Raw genomic sequence first — 23305 nt, forward strand, 5'->3', positions numbered from 1 at the left:
GTCATTATTCTGATTAAATTAATTGAGTATTTGACATAAAAGTTAGTCAACACATTTATTTAGGTGGTTTTCACATGAAGGCAGATCCAGATTGTTAGAAATGTAATTGGGAATGCCACGGGAACGACTTTGAAGGCTCTATAATATTTCTTTTAATGTCTGTTTATGCACACATTTCTGTGAGCTGTGCACATTGTGCCACCTTAAAAATAATTGGTGCATGACACCCCTGTTTATAACTGTCTGTATTTTTGTTAAAACACACACATTTTCTACATTTAAAAATTATTTAGGGCGTATAGTTGTGTTCATTTTACTTTTTGTGACTGCACTACTGTTGTATGCAGATAAACTTAGTCACCAGTGTTTAATCCCGTGTACAAGTCCTCTTGTATCCTTGTGTAAACGATGCAGAAGTAAGAGAATGTCCCAGCTTGAAGTGGTCATGACAGACAATAAAATGTAATTTTCGGTAATAAACATTATTCCACAAATGCTTAATTTTCAAAATACTCACTATTGATGAATATTATTGCAGCTTATTAAAAACCAGTATTATCTTCTGCAGGTTTTACAAGAAGGGTTTATTATTATAGTTGTGCATGGCAGAACTCTACAGTATGTCAGGTTTGCCACTAGGGGGCAGCAGTGGAATATTCTGGATGTGCCGCGCTGCCATTGCATTGAGAAAGAAGAGGAAAGTAGCAGTAAACTGGCACCAGAACGTGAGAGTAAATCCAAGCAGTGTCGCGTACGACCCTAACAGCAGCACAAAAGTTCCAACCCCTCCGGCAGACATCAAAGCCGCCAGCAGCACAAGTTTTGCCCCGAGGGTCCAGCGGCGATTTGAGTCACGCCCTTCGCTTGCCTGTGACATCACAAGCAGCTCCAGTCCGAATATAGCACTGACTACAGCCAGTGTAATCACTGAACGACACACGGGCAACCCTGAGCCCACACCGGTCACCCCTGACTCTTCCAGATGAGTAGTGCAGTTTGAGGACACTTTAAGGCTCTGCTGGTCTTCCAGTAAACAGAAATACCACAGACCAAACATGCGGTGACCGGCACGCAGCCAGTGACCATCACACACAGCAATGGATGAGAGAACGACCGAGAGTGACGTACACAAGATAATAAGACTGCGACAAAATAAGTCCAGAAAAACAGGAGTGGGCTTCCTCTGTGGAACAGATCCCACCTGGACAAACACATAGAGAGAAAGTTAGGCATCTGGACCACATGCCTGGATGACAGCCACTGATGGAGGAATAAACGTTTCAAATACTTTAGCTTACTAAAAAAACACGTTACTGTAATTCACACAAACAGTCAACAACTTACATTATAGGCACTATAACTTCTAGTCACCGTTTAATTTCAGCGATTGCATTATGGATAACATGAACAACACGTACATTAAACATTAAAAAATGTATTACCCTGATTTTAATCGATGTCATCCTTTGACTTGCGTTACAGCCAACAGCAGAAGCGAGATCGACGGACAAACGGAGTTAACTACAGTCGAAAGTACAGTAGTAAGATTTAAGTGTAACATTAACTGACCTGAGTTCAGTCTTGAAAGGCGCACGCCCGGGTCTTTAGACAGGCAGATCACGAGCGTTGTGTTTGTTAGTTCTCTAGTCACGGAGGTTTTCAGTAACCACTCATCAAATATTAAACCTGAGAGTTTAACTCGGAGACGCAACTAAAATAGTTCAATGAATATTTGAAGAGTTTCGTTGCAAAACGAGATAACTCCGTTTTTAACATTTTTGTCAAAACATGTTTATTATTATGTTATCATGTTATTTTGTTTTATGGTGCTACTTAGCTGTATTTTTAAGGTATGAAGGTTTGAATCAAAACAAACCAACTGCAGTTGAATTGATATTAATTGGAATGCACAACCAAAAAACGAGATTTCTGAAGAAAAAAAACGGATTTATCTCGTTTTGCAACGAAACTCTTTATTTATACATGTAATGTACCTTTATATATTTGAAATAACAACCATTTAATTCATTATATTTTTTTCCATTCTTGGTGACAAATATAGTAGGCTGGTTTTTGGGACCGTTTGTATTTGCAGTATTTTGTTATGATGCTATATTATGCTATATTTGCACACATTTTAGTAAACAAACCATGCCTACTTAGTTTCATATTTTAATCTTTTTTTACTTATTTGTAATCAACCAAATTAAGGTTTTGCTAGTAACAGAAGGGAAAAACTGGCATGAAGTCAACTGTAGTTTAAAGGAATGCATGTTTGTTCATGAACACACATGTTGTATCTGTACAGATAAACTGTCTGTTATCAGCATTATTGAGTGTTAAAGTCTCTCTGGGTGGTTATCAGACTGTGACCCGACATACAAAGTGCTTGAGAAATCTAAAGATCTCTGCAACCAGAACACTTTGACCTCTTTCCAGAGATCAGTCATTATAAAACAAAACAAATTTTTCAAAGTGTTTACATCAAAATGTTTTATGCAAGATGTTTCAGCGTCAATCCCCCTGACTGAAGGACTTGCTCGTGCATGTTTAAATATGATTGCATTTAACTGCGACTCTCAGGACGATAGATGATAATCTCACGCACTGGCAACCTTTATTTTTTATTATCTTCTGATCAGTATCATAGCTATTAGATTATGGTTCATCAAGTTTAGCTCTGAACAAAAAATACTGAGTTATCTATTAGATGGCTGACATCATTACAGCTGCCTATTTGACAAAATGAAAGATAAAAAACCTACATAGTTTCTCTTAAAGGGATAGGTCACCCAAAAATGAAAATTCTGTCATAATTTACCCACCTTCATGTTTTTACAAACCTGTATAAATTTCTTTGTTCTGTTAACAACGAATGAAGATATAATGAGGAATGTCTGTAACCAAACCGGTCAGAAGCCTCATTGACTTCCATAGTATTATCCTACTATGGGGCTTCTGATCGGTTTGATCACAAACTACCTTCAAAATATCTTCCTTTGTGTTCAGAACAAATACTTTTTCTACAGGATTGTAACATCAAGAGGATGAGTTAATGATGACCTTTCATACACAAACACCAACATTAAAAAGTACTTTCAACCCAGCACCGGGTCAAAAAGGGACCCAGCCATTGGGTTAAATTAACTCAGAAAAATGGTTATATTTGACCCAAACAATGGGTTAACACAACACAGCATTTTGGGTTGAAACATCCCAGGATACCCAAGGGTCTGGGCTTGTCTCTTTTGGACCCAACACTGGGTTGAAAATAACTCAGCATTTTTTAGTGTGTACCTGCATGTAATTTATCATTAAATAGTAAACTAATGTTAATCCAGGGAAATCCTACTCGGGGTCAAGCACAGAAAACAGGTTTCTCCTCATCAGCAATTGTGAAGTAAACACAATGTTAACACAGATACTTTTTTAAAAAAAAAAACACGATTTTATGGCATTGAATAAATTTGCATTCATTGGAAATTTTCACTACATGGTTGCCTGAGGACGGTTTCTCTTGGCCTGCGGGGATTGTGGTTATTCTCTGACACAGAACAGATTGTGCTTATTCTCTGACACAGAACAGATTGTGCTTATTACAGTTTAAGTGTAACATCCTTTGAGGGGGACACAATGCAGATCATAAGGCATTTAACTGGAGATGTTAAGGTAAGGCAGGCTGGTCAGTGACGGTCGGCTTCCCATCATTAGATTCCGTACTTCCCTTTCAACTCCTCCACCTTAGCAATGTACGCTTCCACAGCAGCTTCTTTACTGATACCTGAGAAAAGTTAAAACAGTTAGAATGTACATGTTAACAAGACACCAAAGACTGTCTTATAAAAACTTTAAACTTTAGAAAGTAGAAGCAGAAAATATCAAATAAGTTTTCTATAAATAGCAAACAGCCTTTATTTTTAATCACAGACATAACTCTAAACTGACCTTTCTTTGCCTCCCATGCGTCCCACTTGGCCTTGCCAGTGAAGTCTAACATGCCAGGTCGAGCTGAAATGAAAAATGAACACAATCTTTGACAAGTTGCTCCTGAGTTTAATTATTATTTATCAAGCTTAACTTTATTACTTTGTATCAGTTAAGGGTTTGAGGGAAAAGCTTACCTGTGTTTACATCTCCTACGGTGGCCTGTTTGTACAGAGCGTAAATCTCCAACATCTCAGCATCCGTCGGTTTCGCTTTCAGCTGCTTGACCTCCTCTGCCGCTTTCTGAAATGCTGCCTGTGTTTATATTACAGAATGGTGAAGGTCTGATTTTCAGTAGCATTGTTACATTTTTTCTGTTCATTTTGTCCATTGAGATTTCTGAACGGAGTTAAATTCTTGAATAAAAGTTAAACAAAGTAGGGTTGCATAACGATTAACCGCGACTAAAATACACACACTATAAATAAATACACACACATGCATGTATATATTTCAGAAATATTTACATGTGTATATACAATTTATATTTATATATAATTTATATTGGATATAAATACAAATACCTAAAATATACGTTAGCACCCAATGTTAATCGTTAATGATTTGGGACAAATATGATTAGTGATGCACCGATATGGAAATTTTGGCCGATACCAATAACCGATTACTCATTATATTTGGGGGCCGATAACCGATAAATAGGCCAACAAATATACATATTGAAGTTTTTTAATTTACTGCCCCCTCGCATTACCTCACATTTGCAGCTGTTGCAAATTGCATGTTTGATGCCTTCTTTTTTCACGACGAAAAACTCCCAGACCGTGAACATCTTGTCTTCGTGTTAGACTAGCATACTCTTATTAAGCGCGCAACACGCGTCATCTTTGTGCTACGTCACAGAAAGCACCAATCAAAACTCCACATGCCCAGCAATGAGCAAATTAAGTGGTTCAACAAGCCGAAATAATCCATTATTTATCGGCTTTATTTATCGGCCTAATTTTGCTTTCAGACCGATAATGATAATATTAAAAATAAGCAGTTATAGGCCGATAACGATATGTCAGCCGATATATCGTGCATCCCTAAATATTATGTTATTTAATGTTAAACTATGTGAGTGGCGCTGTGTGGCACGAGTCGCACAACAGGGATTTGAGCAACTTCCTGAGTCAAAGCCTGGTGGCGCCGGTGTGCATATACTGTTAGAAAACAATGCGTTCAATTGTTTTTTAGAACGGCGAGGTGCTGCGCGGCGCTGAGCTGCGTGGCCGGTGTGCGATCACCTTAAGCGTCTGGTCCGAACTGTACTTACGGTGTCTGTTTGTTTAATGGTCTGACTAGTTGCTGAAACTGAACTCTTAAACAAATACCCCGTCAAAAATAACAAAAGTTTTGCGTTCCTATGTAATCTATGTGTTGTTTATTTAGCTTGTTTTATAAATAAACTACTTTAAAAGGACTTTGTTGTTATTTATTCTTCACAGAGTTTACCGGAAGTTACGTGATGTCCACGAAAGCCGCGTGTTTATGTTGTTACTGCTGAAACTGTCTATAAGTGTAATTATACGTAAAAAGACCATGTTTTTTTTTTTTTAAATATTCACTTTTTATTAACACAATATTTTATGAAAGTGGCCAATAATTGCTGAACGTTGTGTTTAACAATTCCTGCATTCAGTTTTAAGGTAATCTCAGATTTTTAAATAGAATTTTATTTATTTCTTTTATTTCGTGTTTATACACGTATGCTTTCTGAAACAAATACTATAGATAAACACCATCAGAGCTCATAATAGGTCTGTCTAGACAAGTTATGAATTGAAATGAAAAGTAAATTTCTCCATGGAGATAATGAAGTGGATTTTATTTCTAGAACCCTGCGGCTACTACACGTACATGGTTTAATCTCTACGGATCCAAGGCCACCATCACCTTCTAAAAGAAAATCTGTCCTCTTTACACAGTGTGCAAAGTTAGATTGCCAAACACGCTCAACATTACCATTCATTCCTCTTCTTGCTTCACATTGCTGGTAGGGTTAATGAGTACATGATTATGTAACCACAGTACATTATCCAGCACTCAAAAGAGACTTGAGCCTCTGCATTAACTTACAGAGGCTTACAGAGTTTTATTTGCCTGTTATTATCCTTTGGTGTTATTACGTGACAGATATATGACTGCTCGTTTTGGTGGCAGTATAATAATCGTGTTATCTATAGCAACATCTTATCAGATTTCCAGGACATTCGCATGTCTTACAGACTCACAGTTTCTCACATAGAATAACGTCCATTACTATTTGCGTTATTTATCTAGTTTTGTGGTGGACTCAACTCTCGTGGTGTAACTGTGCTTCTCGGTTACTAAGAATGTAACGTTAACGTTATGCCAACGTTCCGCTTTTGAGAAATATTGGCCACACGGGACCGCTAACAAACGGCAGGACGAAACGCAAGTTACGGTACCGACAAGCGCGCAGGTGCTTACCGTTTGACGCGTGACTAGTACACACAACAACACCAAACAATTTAAATAACATCAAACACACGCATCATACTACAGCCCACGGTGCAGACTGCCGTTTACGGTAACGGCACACCCACGCAGTCATGGCGATGCAGTCATAAATGTTTTATTGTGCCCGATCGACTTCACGCACTCTGCGCAAACCTATCGACAAATGACATCATAGTCCCGCGAGAGCGCAATGAAAGCAGCCTATTGGTTATGCTTTCGAATCGCTCTCGCGGTATTAAACGTCATACGCCTATTAGTGTGTCCAGGACCGCATGATGTCGAGCACACCTACTATGTCCGTTTATAATCTCCAGGGTCATTCATTTATTTTAAAGAGGACCATTTTGAAGCATATCAGTAATGCATTACAATGGCTAACAACTATCAATCTAACAGAAGTGCCGTGTTACGTACATACCTAACCAAAATAGAAACGTACATCTTGTCTGTGCGTTACATTACAAAGCTCTATGAAAAACGAAACGCAGTCAAATGTGAAAGCATGCAGATTTTTATTAAAACTCTTACCTCAGACATGGTTGTAGATATTTCAGTCCGTTAAACTGACGTGCTCCGGATACCGCTGTGAGGGGGAAGCGACCCACGCGCTACCGTAGTGTCAACTGACCACGCCCCTTTCGTTCTATTGGTGCTTAAGAATGTACCGAGCCAACTTGTCCAATCACATTCACATTCTCTTAACTGGGCCACAGGGTCAAGTGAGGGTTGCCAGATTCAGAAGAATTGCAACATATTTACATTGTCTTTTATATAAACAACTGCCCATTGTATCAACTAAAGCAACTGTGAGTTTTTTCTCTCTCACATAGATCGACGTGTCCTTTCCTTTGATTCATGTCAGTAGATTTACATTTAGATATTTGAACTAAGAAATCTCCATTTGTTCTTTAATTAAAATACTGAGATTATTATTGTCTTTTAATGACAGAAAATGTCAGGAATCAGAGTTTTGCAGCTCTGTGCTGTATATGTAAATGTACAGCGAAGTCATTGTCTAAAACAGTATGGTCTACAATAAGTTATCAATAATATAACACTTTAAATGCACAATTACTGTTGGGAAAAACAATCAATAAAAAGTCTGATGCAAATGTGCAAATATAAATGGAGATTTACAGATGTCAGCCAAAACCTTTAGCTCTATGGCAGACTTTAAACATTTATGGCAAACGTCTTCAATGCCTTGACCTCACAGTGATCTGCTTGTTTGGTCAGGACATAAGTAACACTGTTTCTGGGTCCAAGACTCCACTTATTTCAAGTGAGACAATCTTGTTCTGAGTGCTATTGATTTAAAGCACACATTTAAGCTAAGCTTTTGTAAATTCACAGCGTACACTACATTCCTCAGGCTCACAGCATCCCGGACATCAATATTTTAATGTTAAATAAAAGATGAATCCCTGTCTGACCATCTTGAATTTCAGTATAGCCCCAAAACAACTAAAACAAACCTAAGATTGCTGGTCTCTCATTTAAAACCAGCCTGCTACACCAGTAGTTTTTTCATCAGGTCGAGGATAGGATCATTCTTTTTTTACTGCACACCATGAGTGTATATTATTATTGTTTGCAGTTTGCTTTAAGCATCTTTTAGAGCGCTTGGACCCAGTACCATCTCACATCAGAAATATTGATCAAACGGTTCCCAGAAGAGTTCAGCATTGATATTTTTTCACCTTATACTAATGCAATGTGCATACTTAAGTAACACAAGTGTTTTCGGTTTCTTGAGGAACAAATTTGCTTGTATAAGGAATTTAGTTTTTTACCTTATACCTTAATGAACAAAAAGCATTTAATTTAATTCCTTAAAATATGGTTATATCTGTGAAATAATAGGCACTTTGAGTCTAAAGTGTAATGATTGAAACATCTTTTGTTGATTGTTAAAATTAAAATAGCTGAATGAGAGGTTAAAACTGTATCGTGTATTTAATAATGTTTTACCAAGATATAAGCATTGTTGTGCTTTGTTTAGTAAAAAGTCTCATACAGCAAAAATATGTTGAAAATATATGCTAAATACATTTTGTAGAATGTAAAGCTTAATTAAATATATCTTTGAATTTGAAAATATATTTAGTTTTAACCTTATTAACATATATTTAAAATATATTTCAGGGGCAACAAATACATTTCTAATTTTACAACCCATACAGCAAAAGTGTATTTTTCCTAGCCCAAATATAAAAGTTTGTATAAAATGTATTAACAGTATAAGTATAAAATGTATAAGTGTGTATAAAATAATAAAATATATTTAATTTCAAATGTACAAAACCTTGACAAAAATATATTGGTGAAAACATTTCAAAATATATTTCCGTACATATATTTTGAAATATATTTTAAATTATATTTGTAAGTTAATATTTTTTGTCGTATGAGATTCTTCTTTTGTTTCAGCTTCGTTTGGTACTTTCATTTTAGCTAACTTAAACAGCCAAAACTTTTAATAAAAACGCCTTAGAAACGTATTTATTTTTTTGTTTCTTTATCTCTAGTTTCTTTCTACACGGTGGATGTTAAACATCGATCGATTATGCTGCAGATCTGTTGCTTTCGTCTGTTGCTCTTTTCCCCTGATCGATGTAGCGACTTTTTCTGTCTAGAATTTCGCTTCTCAAAGCATGCTGGAAATAGTGGCGTATTTCTTATTAAACACAAAATCACGCTAAAATATCGAAGTGAACATTATCTTAGTTGGCATTTAATATAACAAAGTTAAAACTTTGTATGTCTGTGTAGTTTGTAATGTGATGAAGTGAAGTTAACTGGAGCGGTCGGGATGTCTGATCAGGCGGTTCTGACGGTTCGCCTCATTCGATCTTTCGAGCATCGTAACTTTAAACCAGTCGTTTTCAAAGGCGTTGATTTAGAACAAACAGTGGAACAGTTTATTTCATTTGTGAAGCAAGGTAAGATATGATTATATCAGACTAACTGTAACCCGAGTTTAAATTATTCATAAGAGGGTTGGCTGCAAAAAGTATGACTCAGTGTTTACATCAAATTATTACATTATTTGCATTTTTTGAATTTGCTTAAAAATCTCGAACTCTTTTAAATCTACATTTTTTTTAATCTACAAAGATTACCTTAAAATATGCTCAACGTTTCCTTTAACAACATTACATAAATATTTTATATGAATTTCAACAAAATGAACATCTAATGCATTCCCTACTGAAATAAACAGCTAAACCAACATAAGATGATGAGCTGGTTTTTGCTAGTCTCTCAGCTTGGTTTTAGCTGTGTTCTGGTCACTTTGGCACTAAGCTGGTCAAGCTGGATTAGCTGGTTTGGCTGGAAGACCAGCTTTCCCAGGCTGGACGGACCACCTTAAACCAGCTACCATCTTATGCTAGTCTTAGCTGGATTTTTCAGTAAGGTTACTCACTCATTAAACCCAAGCTCACCTACATTTAGAAATTATATTCAATATTGTTTAATACAGAATTGTTGGTATACAACGTTTGTAGTGAAAGAACATCATAAGTAACGTTATCTGAAATTAATTAACTTAAAAGTGTTCAAAACGAAAGGTGTTCAATCGTTTTACTTTTCAGGAGGAGAGTAATTCAGTTACATAAATTAATAACTTACAGTAGTAATCCATTACACCCAACACTGTTCATGATTGCCAAATCTCTGCTTAATAGTACACACAGTGATCAATAACCAAAACCTCTTTTCTTTCTGAAGATGCTTTGACAAGAGCTGGTTTGCCTCCACCTTTTAAAAAGTTTGACTATGGTAAGTATGCACTTTACCAACCCAGTCTTACGGAGTTGCGTATAAATAAATAGCACGAAGTGTGAAAATCTTGCAATACGTTTTGGAATTTGGCGTTCATATGATACGCCAGTCCTTCCCATTCACTTAAACGGCTCATCTTTTTTTGTAGTTTTATTTATTGGTTCCTCAATTTATTTGCTATTTTTTACCATTGTCGCTTGGGTTTAGGGTTAGAACAACTTTTTATTACATAAAAATGACATCATAAGCCAAACCCCAATTCTAACCCAAACTCCAAGCGACCATGGCTTAAAAATAGACAAAAACATGGAGAAACCTGTATATTAAGTAACCTCATTAAGCAAATCTAAAATCTAACCCTAAACCCAAGCGAAAATGGTTTAAAAAACAGAAAAAAAATTGAGAAACCAATAAAAAAGATGCGCCGTTTAGGTGAATGGGAAGGACTGGCGTATCATATGCACGGTAAATTGGAATTTGGCGTATGTATTTGCACGATTTTCACACTTCATGCTATTTATACTCTGAGACTGGGTAGGCACTTACTGACCCTTTAAAGAAACATATGTTTGTTTACCAGCTCCAGTTGTGACCTTCTGTTGATGTTTTGTTACAGACACAATGAAAATCATCCATCAGGCACATGGAGCAAAGGTAACATTGTATAAACTAACAGTAAGATGTAAGATAGTCAGGTACATTTAATAATTATTACACAACACAAATGTTGTACTTTAAAGGGACACTCCCCTTTTTTGAAAATATACTCATTTTTCAGCACCCCTAGAGTTAAATATTCGATTTGTACCGTTTTGGAATCCATTGTAGACATCATTAAAACCATCATCAAAATTATTCAAAATAAATTATTTCATTATTACATTCATACATTCCCTACTCACAATTTTAAATAGTACATTCTCAGATGGTATCTGAAAGAGACTTTGCCATTCATTTTACATATATTCAATGGACAATTATTCCAATGATTAATGGCATTATAAATAACTGTTCTCTTTAAAGCATTTGAATTTGGATGTGGTAATATCAGCTGGCCATCATCACCTGACCTAGTCAAATAAGAATGAAACTGATCATACCTAACAATTTGGTTATATAAGAACACTGGTTGAGAAGAAAATACAAAAATTTAATTGTATTGAAAACCAGCCTTTTCTCCACCGTTAACCACAAGGTTCAATGGTGCATACTTATAGTGTTTGTTCTTATGGAACACTAGGTACGTTTAAATGCAACCAAATAATCTGTTTGTAATCGTATTGATGGCTCAATCGTATTGAAAAGCCTTCACGTAAAAACCTTAATCAATACGATTGAGGATGATCGGATGCAAATTTGCATTGTATTAAGGGGGGTGGTGTACTCCGAACTGTGATCCGATCAGCAGGAGAAAAGTATGCATGTAAACGTGTGAATCGTATATTTTCTCAATCGGATACAAAAATACCTTGTGCACATGCGCAGAACATTTGTGCTCAAGTTCACATATTATATTTACCTCTTATATCACATGATTCTCGTCAAAGAAACACACAATAGCAAGGCAATAGCATCACACATTAATAAGCTAAAGTTAATGTACACTCTGCAGCGTTTTTGTGTACTTTTAAAACATTAGGAATAAAATAGCGTTGCGCCTTTGGAAAATTGTTTTTTTATCACCTATATCTGAAAACTCCATAAGAAAATTTTTCTCCAACTCAGTTTTGAGATAAAGCCCCAACGCAACGAGAGATGCTGTCCGCAGCGTAGCGTTGCCAAGTCCTCTGCATTTTTTCGAGTTTAGATTTTGGCTACTGTTAAACTGTTTTAAGCAGTTTTTTTCCTGCGTGTTAAATATGAAAGGATTTCGTTCATTAGTTATTGGTATTTGTCCTGTGAATAGCCATTGAGATTCTTTTGGGATAGTTTTGAATTTCCATTTGGCATTGTTCTGATTGTGAATCTGGCAACCCTGGCTGTGCGCTTGCGCAGACGTTTAGTTCGGATTCTATATAATGTACATGTAAACGAACATTTAAATCTGATTGCCATGTTTAGGGTGCATGTAAACTGTATCGTCGTAACCTTCAATCCTATTCAATTCAGTCGGATTGACAACATTTTGTGCATGTAAACGTACCTAATGTAATACCAACTTGGCAGCTCTGTTTTGGGCCGTTTGTAATTTCTTTAGTTGACATTTAGATGTAGGTGACCATACAGGGGCACAATAATCCAGGTGACATAAAATTAAAGATTTAGCCACCTGTCCCACAATGTGTGTAGGGACATTAGAAAGACATTTCCTCACCATTGCAGTACCACAACCCATCTTCTTCACTATGATATCAATATGTTCTGCCCATTTAAGCTGACTATCTATTATTGTGTGTTTGAAAAATTGGCATATAAAAGTGGTCCCAGGCAGCTCCCTTGCGGGACCCTGCAGTTAGTGCTGTGACGGATCGCAGTTGATCCGTGATCCGTACGGATCATAACCCACGGTTCGGCTCACATGCGATGGATTAATATGCAAATTTAAATAGGGAAAGTTTATAATTTGCACATGTTTCAAAGGCTTGCAAATGTTAACATTCAGGTGATTTAAAACAATGTAACCGCAAAAAGGCGTTAAGTGAGCAGATTTCTGTACGCACATGCGGTTAAATGTGTCCGGTCCAGCTCCAGTCAGATATGAGCAAGTATGGTGGCACAAAATAAAACGTAGCGATTTTCTAAAAGAGGAACTATATTGTATGGCGGAATAGCACTTTTGGGAGTACTTCGACTTGCCTGAAAAATCCGCTCTCCTTCTCCATCTTATAATGAGAGGGAGAGTGTTACTGCGCCAAGTCGAAGTACTCCCCAAAGTGCTATTCCGCCATACAATATAGTTACCCTTTTAAATCCGCTTAGAAAAGTGCTACATTCTATTTTGTGCCACCATACTTGCTCGTATAACTACTCGTCTTAAATAGGAAAAATGTTGATGTGTTTGGTCACTTCTAACTTTATCTCTGTTTGGTACCATTGAATGAATGGGGCTAAGCTAAATGCTATCAAAGTGTCGCCGCACGCCACAGCGCTTATGTGCACGCACTAAGATGATAGAGGGATGTATCAACTCTTCTTAGTTAAGGTAATAACATAGTTTAATATGGAAAAAAGATTCTTTTAAGTCTGTGGTTATTTGGTCTTAAAGGGACAGTAACCTCAATTAACCTACTTAAGTCTGTGTCATTAATGTTAATCAAACAACCCAAGACAAAGAGAAAATCACTTCTGTGGCTCTAAGTAATATTATACATTTGTACAATAAAGAGAGTGTTATTATTCATTTAATTCGATTTCTAAACCTAATGCTAATTTTAGACCTTACTTAATGTGCAACTTTGTTCTTTTTTATAAATGTTTGTAATTTCTTTATTTGTTATGAGATTTTTCCCACCCTTTTTTTTTGCTGATCCGAAAAACGATCCGATCCGTGCGTCAAAAACCATAATGTGATCTGAACCGTAAGTTTTGTGATCCGTCACAGCCCTACTCACAATCCAAGACCTTGGAATGACACCAGCTGCCAGTGTAATAAACCCTTTGCGTCCTACTTGTGAGATAACTCTTCATAAATTGAATGGCAGTTGGACTAAATCCATAGCATTCTAGTTTACTTATGAGTAGATTGTGATCTATGACATCAAATGCCGCACTAAAATCAAGTAATACTGCACCAATCATCTTTAAATAATAATACAATACTGTGAGGAGGACTGAACAAGTTGAATGGTTATGTCTATAAGCATGTTGGAAATCTATGTTCAAACCATTACATTTAAAGTATTCCTGTATTTGTGAGTGAACTATTCTCTGCATTAGTTTACTAAGAACTGGGAGAATAGTAATGGGTCTACTGTTTTTCCCAGTGAATGCTAGTCTGCCATCTTTAGATAAGGGAATAATCTTACCTTCTGTCCAGATGAAAAACACCCTTCATTAATCATTCATTTAATATTTTACATAACAGACCGCAAACATAGTCAGCTGCCAGACCAAGTACTTTATTGTCCAGCATGTCAGTACCCGCTTTGTTCGGGCAGGCACTTCAACAACTTCCTTCCTCCGTGACACTATTAAACTTGAACATGCAACTCTTATCTAACATCACATTATTCTTTATGATCTTTAGATAATCAGAATCAGTATTGTCCATATTCTGCTTTAGTGCATGGAATTTATTTATGAAGAAATCATTTAAATAATTTGCTATATCAGCTGGTCTGGTCAAAAAACGTATCTTCTGATTCCACAAAGAAAGTCCCTCCAGTTGTCCGTATCCCCATTTCATTAAGGGTTTTCCAGAGTTCTTTACCATCTTGCTTTATCGCATTTATTCTCTGCATGTAATATTCCTTTTTCATCAATATATTTAGTTTTGTAACCTGATTTGACAGTACTTTAATCTATCCTCCACCAATCCAGTATTTACTAATATAGATTTGGCTTCATCTGTTTCCTTTACGAGACTCGCTTTTACAATACACTTTCTCATAGGGGCATGCCTATCAACAATCTTCATGAAGCTTTCCATAAAGATATTCAAGGAAGCCTCTTTTAATTACAGCCTATTTAAGGAGTGTCCCTTTAAGTTATTCAGGTTTAATTATTTTATCTGTAATAACATAAAGAATGTGAATCAATATAATGCTTATGAAGAGCACTTTAAACATGTAAGAAAATAGAAATAATAATTAAGTATAATATGTTGTTGTAATTTCAGGCAAATGAGCTTGTGATGAGTTTGGAGGATGATGAAAAATTGATTCTCTCTGGTGACTGCAGGTTACGAGCATGTGGTGTCGGTATGTAAAAGAAATATTTACAATATATATACAATACAAACATACAGATTTTGTTTTGTTGGTCGGAGATCATTAAAACTGCACTGGAAATTAATGTTCAAGGTTTTTAAGAAACAAAAATGAACATTGAATCTATCCACGACTGGGAAACCACTCGTTTTGTATGTAGTTTCTCTTTGGGTAAAATCTGTTTTAACACTTTTCTTTTTGGTACAGCCAATGAGACAGAACTGGCCTTGTTCAAAATGTCGGACTATGAAACGTTTAAGGCCAATCCCCAGATGGCGTGGTGAAAATGGTCATGATACGGCACAAGAGTTTTTGGGAGTATTTATTTTCTGTCTGGATTGAAATCTCTATTTTAAGTTCTTTTATAACTTGAGTTTTATAATGTAATCTTATTATAAACATTTCAGCATAGTTTATGTAGCTTTGGTAAGTCCTGAAGGCACAAGTTTCTATGTTGTCATGGAATAAATTATTTGTTTTGGAACAAATGTTCATTCTTTTCAATTCTTTTAAAAGCTAAATTATGTGTTGAATATGAATTGTGTAATGTTTTCCGATTTAATATCTTACCTTGACACCTTGTAAGTTGATCTTATTTGGTGTTTTCATTGCTGATTTTGTTCAATAAAGTCATGTTTGAATTATGCGATCAAACAACAAACATTTAATCCATTGAAAATTGTATAATTCAAAGCATATTTTCTATAAACAGTCCAAAATACCTGCTGTCAGTCGTTCAGACTGATGAAGTGAAACATTTAATAAACTTATCACAGCAATCCCAACATACTGTAAAACATTGACCATAATGGTATAACAATATAACTTCCATTACATGTGGGTGGACAAAGTGTTTTTGCAGTGTTAACACAGTAAATGGCCAAGAGGAAGATGATTTGAGATAACTGGGATGTGATAATAACATAAGCCACAAATTACAGATTTTTACTGCAAAGTGAAGTCGAGTTAGAAGTTAGTGAGTCTCCTGGTACTGCATGGAAGCTGTGATCAGATTTCTGTCAGTCTGTCCACAGGTAAATTCATATTAGTGTGAACATGTTATAAAAACACTGATGTATTTTTAAGGCCTTTGCATCATAAATGTAAAACATGGACATTAAGAGCACATTTGTAATCCTGAGATTCTGTAAACGTGACCAAAGCTCTGGTCTGTGTGTTTCCAAATGTGGATCTCATAGACATCAGTCATTAACGTTTCAACTTTTAAAAAATGGTTTTAAAAGTATTCTGTGCTTTCCCTGGCAAAAAAAGGGTATACAGGTTTGGAGCGTTATAAAGACACACTTGTCAGTTTTGGATCGGATGATACGCTCAGACGTCCTGTGACGTTCCATTAGCCACCACTTGGTGATGCTGTAAAACTGGACAGCTTTTTCTGCTCTCCCATCCGTGGCGGATTCGTGCCAGTCTGTTGGAGATGCAGGGGAGTAGCAGGAAACAACGGCAAACCAGAACAGTGCAGGGCAGAGCTACAGCTATTAGATAACTTGGTGGCATGTAGAACGAATAGGCCTCAATGTGAAAGGCAAAATCCCAGCCTAAAAAGAGCGTGTGCATGATGGCCAGCATCAGTGCAGCGTAACCCAAACCAGACTGCAGAAGAAAAGGAGAGAACTTTACTCAAAGTTTTGGCATTATACAGTAAATATGTTGATCACACGGTCTGCTGACACGAGTTAAAGGTGCCAAAGAATGCATTCAAATCTGTTAAATTGTTCTGTGATATCTACATAGAAGGCATGTGGCTTTATAAAGTGTAAAAGAGACGGTTTTACATGTCCATTTACATCCCTAGGATTTGCCTTTAGAATGAAATGGTCTATTATTACCTTATTTGAAAGGGTCATGAATAATAATGTTGAGCTCTGCTCTGATTGGCTGTTTCTCAGAACAGCTCCTTCAGTAGCTCTGTGTGTGTAAACTGACCATATATGTTTGAGCCTGTATCAGATGAAAATACAGAATTTGGAGATTGTTAATGGACGTTTCTGAGTGATAAGTTTGTGTTTTTCAGTATGGATCTGCAAAACGTTACTGTAAAGTCAATAGTAGAACTTCAGCCTAAACGTTAGCATATAGCATTAACTATCATATAGCGCTAACTCAGCAGTCAACGTTGTTTTTAGCATTGTAACAACATTGTACTTAATTTATTGTGTAATTTAATGTTGGGGGCATACATCTCGTCTGGTGAAATTGGCCTGTTTTCCAGCTGTCTTTTGCATGCACAAGGATTACATAAGGTGGAGGAATGATCGACTTTTAGACTCACGATATTTCATTACAATGTACAGAACTCTTATTATTTATCTGTCTAGATAAATACAGTTTTACATTCTATGGCACCTTTAAATTTTGTGTGACCTCAACCCAAAACATCTAAAACCAAACTGATTTCCCAAAATCCTCACCACAATGACACCACCTTTTTTATAATGAAGTAAAAATCTTTAAATTGACCAATTTGAGATCTAGCTCACACTTTCAAAGACTACATTGAGTTTACACAGGTAGAGTATGTGCAAGGTTCACCAACCATGGTAATTAATCAAGGTTATTTAATAATCAAGCAAGCTATAGACTATGATGCGTACAGTCTTACCTGGACAAAGGTAAACTCTCTCCAGTTGAGGCTGTTGCCTACTGAGGGAAGGGATGTGATGGCCAGTAAAGAGAGGACACCTAGACCCAACACTCCACAAGAGAGGTAAAGATCAGAACGCCAAACTCCCACCTCATCCCAGGGTTCCTCTGCACCAGCCTTAACCTGGCACACACAACAGACATTATACTTGTCAAGCCTTTTTTGGAGTAATGTGAGATATTGGTATACTATTAGCAGAAATAGCTTTTAAGAGCATTAATTCCAAACATTTTCTTTGTTCACGCACCTGTTTGTATGCAGCATTAATTAACTTGTACTGTGTTACTTTGCGAAGTGGCACGCAGATGCTGAGGATGCCGTGCAAAGCCGCACACGTGAAGCTCAGCAGACCCAATTCCTTACGGCACTGGAGCCAGCTGTCTAACCATGACGGGAAACGCCGATACTTGGTGCCCCTCCACAGCTGCAACCATGCGGCAAACAAACCCGGCAGGTAGACGAGTGCTAAGGTCACCAAGGCGACCGCCGGCAGGCTCTCGTTCACCAAATCGAGAGCTAGGCGGTAGAAAAATTGTTGTCCTTGTGCGAGAAACGGCAGCAGGATCCCCCGCAAGAAGCCGTAACCGTAGAAGAAGAGAAACAGAAGAAACGTGACAAGGATCGGCCGACTCCAAGATGGGAATAGGCGCAACGGAGCCACCTCAATATCTCGAGATGCCGAAAGGCCGCCCATATCCACCGAGTGAAAGCCCATGTGCTGTGCCAACTGAAGAACCTTCCTCTTTGCTTTCATGTTGTCGCCGCAAATCAAGACCTGCAACAGTGAAAAGTCAGCGAACCCCTATACTATTTGTTAACACGTACAGAATAGATAACGAAGCTCTGACCTGTTTGCTTCCATCATGTGCCCCAGTCTGCAGGTCCCAGGCTGAGACCGTGTTAAAACCTTTCACCACCAGACTGTGTGGAAACAGCTCAGCTAATCGCTCCGCATTGGATGCTCCACGGAAATTGATCTCCGCCGCGTTACTAACATCCACTAGCACTTTTCCAACCAGTGCGGACTGTAGCCTCACCAGGGAAGAGTAGTGCTCAGGGAACAAAGCCATAAACACCACACATTCCACTTGTGATGCTGCCAGTGCCTCCTCCTGGCTCTTCAGCTCCACAGCATCAGGAAACAGACCCGATGGGATGCGATTCACACACCGGGTCCCCACAACCGTTCTCACGCCGCAACCTACCAGACGCACAGCAAGAGAACGAGAGAAGTCTCCGGAGCCGAGGATGACCACTGTCGGCCTGAAGGGACATGCAGGCAGGGCATTGGCGGACACTTCAGAGTCTGAGAGCAGAGGAGCTGTCATGTCGTCTGCCATAATGGCCCTGAGAAGAAACAAAAGACACATATATATAAAGACACATAACAAAGGCAATAAGGAAGCATTTAGATGAATATATACAACCAGTTCATTCATCATAATTTCATCTATTGCTCAAAAAGGAGTGGGTAGAAGTAAGACTTATTTAAACTCACCCCAGAGACATTTTTATATGACAGAATATTTAATAATTATTATAAGATTATGCCGTTTCATACGTACATAATATTTTGCTATGTGCACGTTTTAACAAAGGTTTGTTAAAAAGTAGTTCACAAAAAAAAGAGAAAATTCTGTCATCATTTATTCTCCCTAATGTTGTTTTAAACCTGTGCCGTTTTTTTTACCTTAGATATTTTGATTAATGATGGTAAGCATGCAGCTGACAATAACCATTGACTCCATAGTATTTGTTTATCATACTATAGAAGCCAATGGGTACCATTAACTGTATGCATATTTTCATTTTTGGGTGAACTCTCCCTTTAAATCATTTAGCCTTGTTACCAAAATAATTGGAGAAAAAAATCAAGCAACAAAACCATCAGGTGCCAAACTAGCTAACCTAAACTAAGAGATATTGAAGTTAATTTTGTCCAACCTTGTTACACATTAAATTGTATTTTTGAATATATAGAAGATAAATCACTCAACTCTATGGTAGCTATGTGTTTTGTTAACTGTGACCACCTGTCCAGGGTGTTTCCCGGCCTTGGCTCAAGATAACTTAGGTTAAAGGAATAGTCTACTCATTTTCAATATTAAAATATGTTATTACCTTAACTAAGAATTGTTGATACATCCCTCTATCATCTGTGTGCGTGCACGTAAGCGCTGGAGCGCGCTGCGACGCTTTGATAGCATTTAGCTTAGCCCATTCATTCAATGGTACCATTTAGAGATAAAGTTAGAAGTGACCAAACACATCAACGTTTTTTCTATTTAAGACGAGTAGTTATACAAGCAAGTTTGGTGGTACAAAATAAAGCGTAGCGCTTTTCTAAGCGGATTTAAAAGAGGAACTATATTTTATGGCGTAGTAGCACTTTTGGGAGTACTTCGACTCGGCGCTGTAACACCCTTCCTCTCCCATTATGAGAGGGAGAAGGGGAGCGGACTTTTCAGGCGAGTCGAAGTACTCCCAAAAGTGCTATTACGCCATAAAATATAGTTCCTCTTTTAAATCCGCTTAGAAAAGCGCTACGTTTTATTTTGTACCACCAAACTTGCTCGTATAACTACTCGTCTTAAATAGGAAAAACGTTGATGTGTTTGTTCACTTCTAACTTTATCTCTAAATGGTACCATTGAATGAATGGGGCTAAGCTAAATGCTATCGAAGCGTCGCAGCGCGCTCCAGCGCTTACGTGCACGCACACAGATTATAGAGGGATGTATCAACAATTCTTAGTTAAGGTAATAACATATTTTAATATTGAAAATGAGTAGACTATTCCTTTAAGCCTAAGGTTAGGCCTCAGGAATTAGTGGAAAAGAGCAGTGGTTCCGGCCCCCAAAGAAATATTATGACATAAAACATTCTAAAACTTAAAGGAACAGTATGTAGGATTGTGGCCAAAACTGGTATTGCAATCACAAAACTTGTGGCTAAAACTGGTACTGCAATCACATAACTGGTGGCCAATACACATGACAACATAAACATCAGTTGAGGGCTGCAACTCCACTTTTTAAATGACAATATCCTGGCCAGACCACTGTTGTCAGTAATATAAGTATTTGAAATAAAAAAGATCTCTTAATGTCTAGTGACATATCAGGGCCATTTTATGATTAATTGATATAAATTTCTTACATACTGTTCCTTTAATATTTTAATTAAACAAAAAATATACAATTATACAACGTAGTGCTATTGGTTAGTAGCCTTATTTTTCAGAGTTTTAATTACACAGAATTCATAATAATGTAATAAATTAAATAAAATTAATGCATTTTATAAAATGGGCCCATCTGACACCCCCTAACGGCCCCCAGTTTGAGAACCACTGGTCTTGAGGATGGACAGAAAAAAATTTAATTTCAATTTGGTGCCCTGTTCCAAGACATTGTCAAAATGTCTCAAGCTTTGTATGATTGCATACGGTTTACATGCAGAACCGATCCTGTGTGACATCACTGTGCCGCAAGACGATACTTTAATTTCATTTGTCATTTCGTATGTGCAGCTTCACATACAGTTGAGTACGCCTATCGACATGCGTCTTGATGTATAGATATGATTTAAAGCTATCTGTCTGGAGCAGAAAAGACAAAAAGCGCCAAGAGGGTGAAGTAAATATACACTCTAAAAATGTCTGGGTTATTTTTGACCCATAATGGCTAAATATTGCACAGAACACATTCTGTGTTAAAAATGACCCAATGCTGGGATGTTGTTGTTGTTATGCAACCATGGGGTATAATAACCCAGCAGTTGGGTTAAAACAACCCAGCATTGGGTCAATTTTAACCCAGCAGTGCGTTCTGTCCAATATTTACCCATTATGGGTCAAAATTAACCCAGCCATTTTTAGAGTGTATGAATGACTCCTTTTAAAACATGAATGTTTTAAATTCCTATTTAGTCTTGACTAACCATGCAATGGATTTATTACAAACACTCCATTCCACATTCAATATAGTCCAGTGTGTTTTGCTAGAAACAATCAATAATCAAAATCTTTCATAAGTGTTTTAAAGAAATAAACACATTCATTCATTCATGCAAGCTGCTGTGTGACCCTGACACATGTCAGCATTTTAAAACAATACATATTAGCTACATCTAAAGTTTGAATATTTAGAGAATAACTAATGTATAGTGGTATGTAAATCACTGAACTAAATTATAATTGTAATTATATTAATAATGCCTTAATTTTTGCAATTTGGAAACTCTTTTGAGTTGTTTGTTAAAGTTTTTCTGACAGCTATTTTGGTTTTATTTTATTCACAATTTTCAATTTGTTTCCTTGATGTTCTTAATTTCTTAAAGAATATATTTGGCAGTACCTTGTTTTCTAAACACAGTACTTTCTAAACCCTTGGCTTTTCACGAAACACATTTTAATGTTATAATTAGGAAGTATTCTGAAGAGTGTTAAAGTAATGCCCATATGATAAAAATGAACAGCGAAAGGATAATAGAATGTGTTTTTTAGTTAACATTTTGTTTACATTTAAGCAGAGACACTGAATATTTTTATGAACGCGCGTCAGCGCCCCTCACAAACTTGCTTAGGGCCCCCAGGATCGGCTCAGTTCACATGACAAGGATTTAAAATATCCATTTAAATCAATCATTCTTAACACACTGCTGAAAACACTGTAAAACGTTAAACAAAATCACACAAAAAGAGTTTTCTCATTTAACATAAATAAGAATGCATCGAAGACTTAAATAGAAAGAAACACAAAAGTTTTAGACTATTATTACTGTTGTTATTATACTGATCATAACTAACTGTCCTTCTTTCTAAGTTTCGTTTCTTCCCAAATGGAAAGCGCTTAATAATACAGGTCAATTGTTTAATCAAAACAACACATTACGATTACCGTTTACATGCCGTAACATCGTTAATTAACTTTATGTCAGAAACGTCACGATGATTTTTAACACGTACTCACCGCTTTCATATAATTTTCTCAGACTCTTGGACTGGCGCGTCTCCGTTTGTGCGCTTGAGATATGAGCGCGTGCTCGTGCACAGGAGATATGAGCGTGTGCTCGTGTTTTTATCATGCAAGGGCTGTTCCTTCCTTTTCTCTCAATCGCTTTCTCAGAATGAAAGGGTCAGGCAAACTATCCTGCGCCCACACGCGGTGTACAGGTACACACATGCGTCAGACGCACGTCTTTGGCTGTTACGTCCTCTCGCACGTAAACGATGCCCCGAAACGCGTCCTCTGAACCCTGCGTTGCGTTTTGTCGCGCTTCTTCTCCGTGGTGTTGTTAAACCCAAGTGCGAATCCTGTGCGAACACCTGACAAGAGAAGATATCCTTGAATGGGATTAGATCGTAATATAATGCGTAAAACATGAGGAAAGGTACGCGTAGTGTAGGCCTCCCAAGAGGAATATACTGCAGTGTGTCGCATGAGTTGTGTAAACAGTCTGTTATTTCAGCACACCCCGAAACATCTGTAGAGCGTCGATAAGACGTGGGCAT

General features: G+C 37.1%; 4 protein-coding genes across 4 annotated transcripts; 1 reads left to right on the forward strand and 3 right to left on the reverse strand.

Moving 5' to 3' along the window:
* Window positions 1–560: 560 nt before the first annotated feature.
* On the reverse strand, window positions 561–3290 carry tmem37 (transmembrane protein 37). The gene is made up of 2 exons (XM_055215264.2): window positions 1443–3290; window positions 561–1201 (listed from the first exon to the last, which is right to left on the reverse strand). The coding sequence occupies exons 1-2, from the start codon at window positions 1461–1463 to the stop codon at window positions 614–616; spliced, it is 609 nt and encodes a 202-aa protein (XP_055071239.1). The 5' UTR covers window positions 1464–3290; the 3' UTR covers window positions 561–613.
* Window positions 3291–3436: 146 nt separating this feature from the next.
* dbi (diazepam binding inhibitor (GABA receptor modulator, acyl-CoA binding protein)) lies at window positions 3437–7154 on the reverse strand. The gene is made up of 4 exons (XM_055215265.2): window positions 7000–7154; window positions 4122–4239; window positions 3946–4008; window positions 3437–3781 (listed from the first exon to the last, which is right to left on the reverse strand). Exons 1-4 carry the CDS (start codon window positions 7006–7008, stop codon window positions 3708–3710), a joined length of 264 nt encoding a protein of 87 aa, XP_055071240.1. The 5' UTR covers window positions 7009–7154; the 3' UTR covers window positions 3437–3707.
* Window positions 7155–9057: 1903 nt separating this feature from the next.
* On the forward strand, window positions 9058–15613 carry c17h2orf76 (chromosome 17 C2orf76 homolog). Its single transcript, XM_055215149.2, has 5 exons — window positions 9058–9413; window positions 10204–10254; window positions 10874–10911; window positions 15035–15116; window positions 15333–15613. Exons 1-5 carry the CDS (start codon window positions 9284–9286, stop codon window positions 15407–15409), a joined length of 378 nt encoding a protein of 125 aa, XP_055071124.1. The 5' UTR covers window positions 9058–9283; the 3' UTR covers window positions 15410–15613.
* Window positions 15614–15788: 175 nt separating this feature from the next.
* Window positions 15789–22903, reverse strand: steap3 (STEAP family member 3, metalloreductase). Its single transcript, XM_055215148.2, has 5 exons — window positions 22764–22903; window positions 18639–19137; window positions 18038–18565; window positions 17749–17913; window positions 15789–16739 (listed from the first exon to the last, which is right to left on the reverse strand). Exons 2-5 carry the CDS (start codon window positions 19128–19130, stop codon window positions 16458–16460), a joined length of 1467 nt encoding a protein of 488 aa, XP_055071123.2. The 5' UTR covers window positions 19131–19137; window positions 22764–22903; the 3' UTR covers window positions 15789–16457.
* Window positions 22904–23305: the final 402 nt, after the last annotated feature.

The sequence above is a fragment of the Misgurnus anguillicaudatus genome, chromosome 17, assembly GCF_027580225.2.
Source record: "Misgurnus anguillicaudatus chromosome 17, ASM2758022v2, whole genome shotgun sequence".
NCBI classification, from domain to species: domain Eukaryota; kingdom Metazoa; phylum Chordata; class Actinopteri; order Cypriniformes; family Cobitidae; genus Misgurnus; species Misgurnus anguillicaudatus.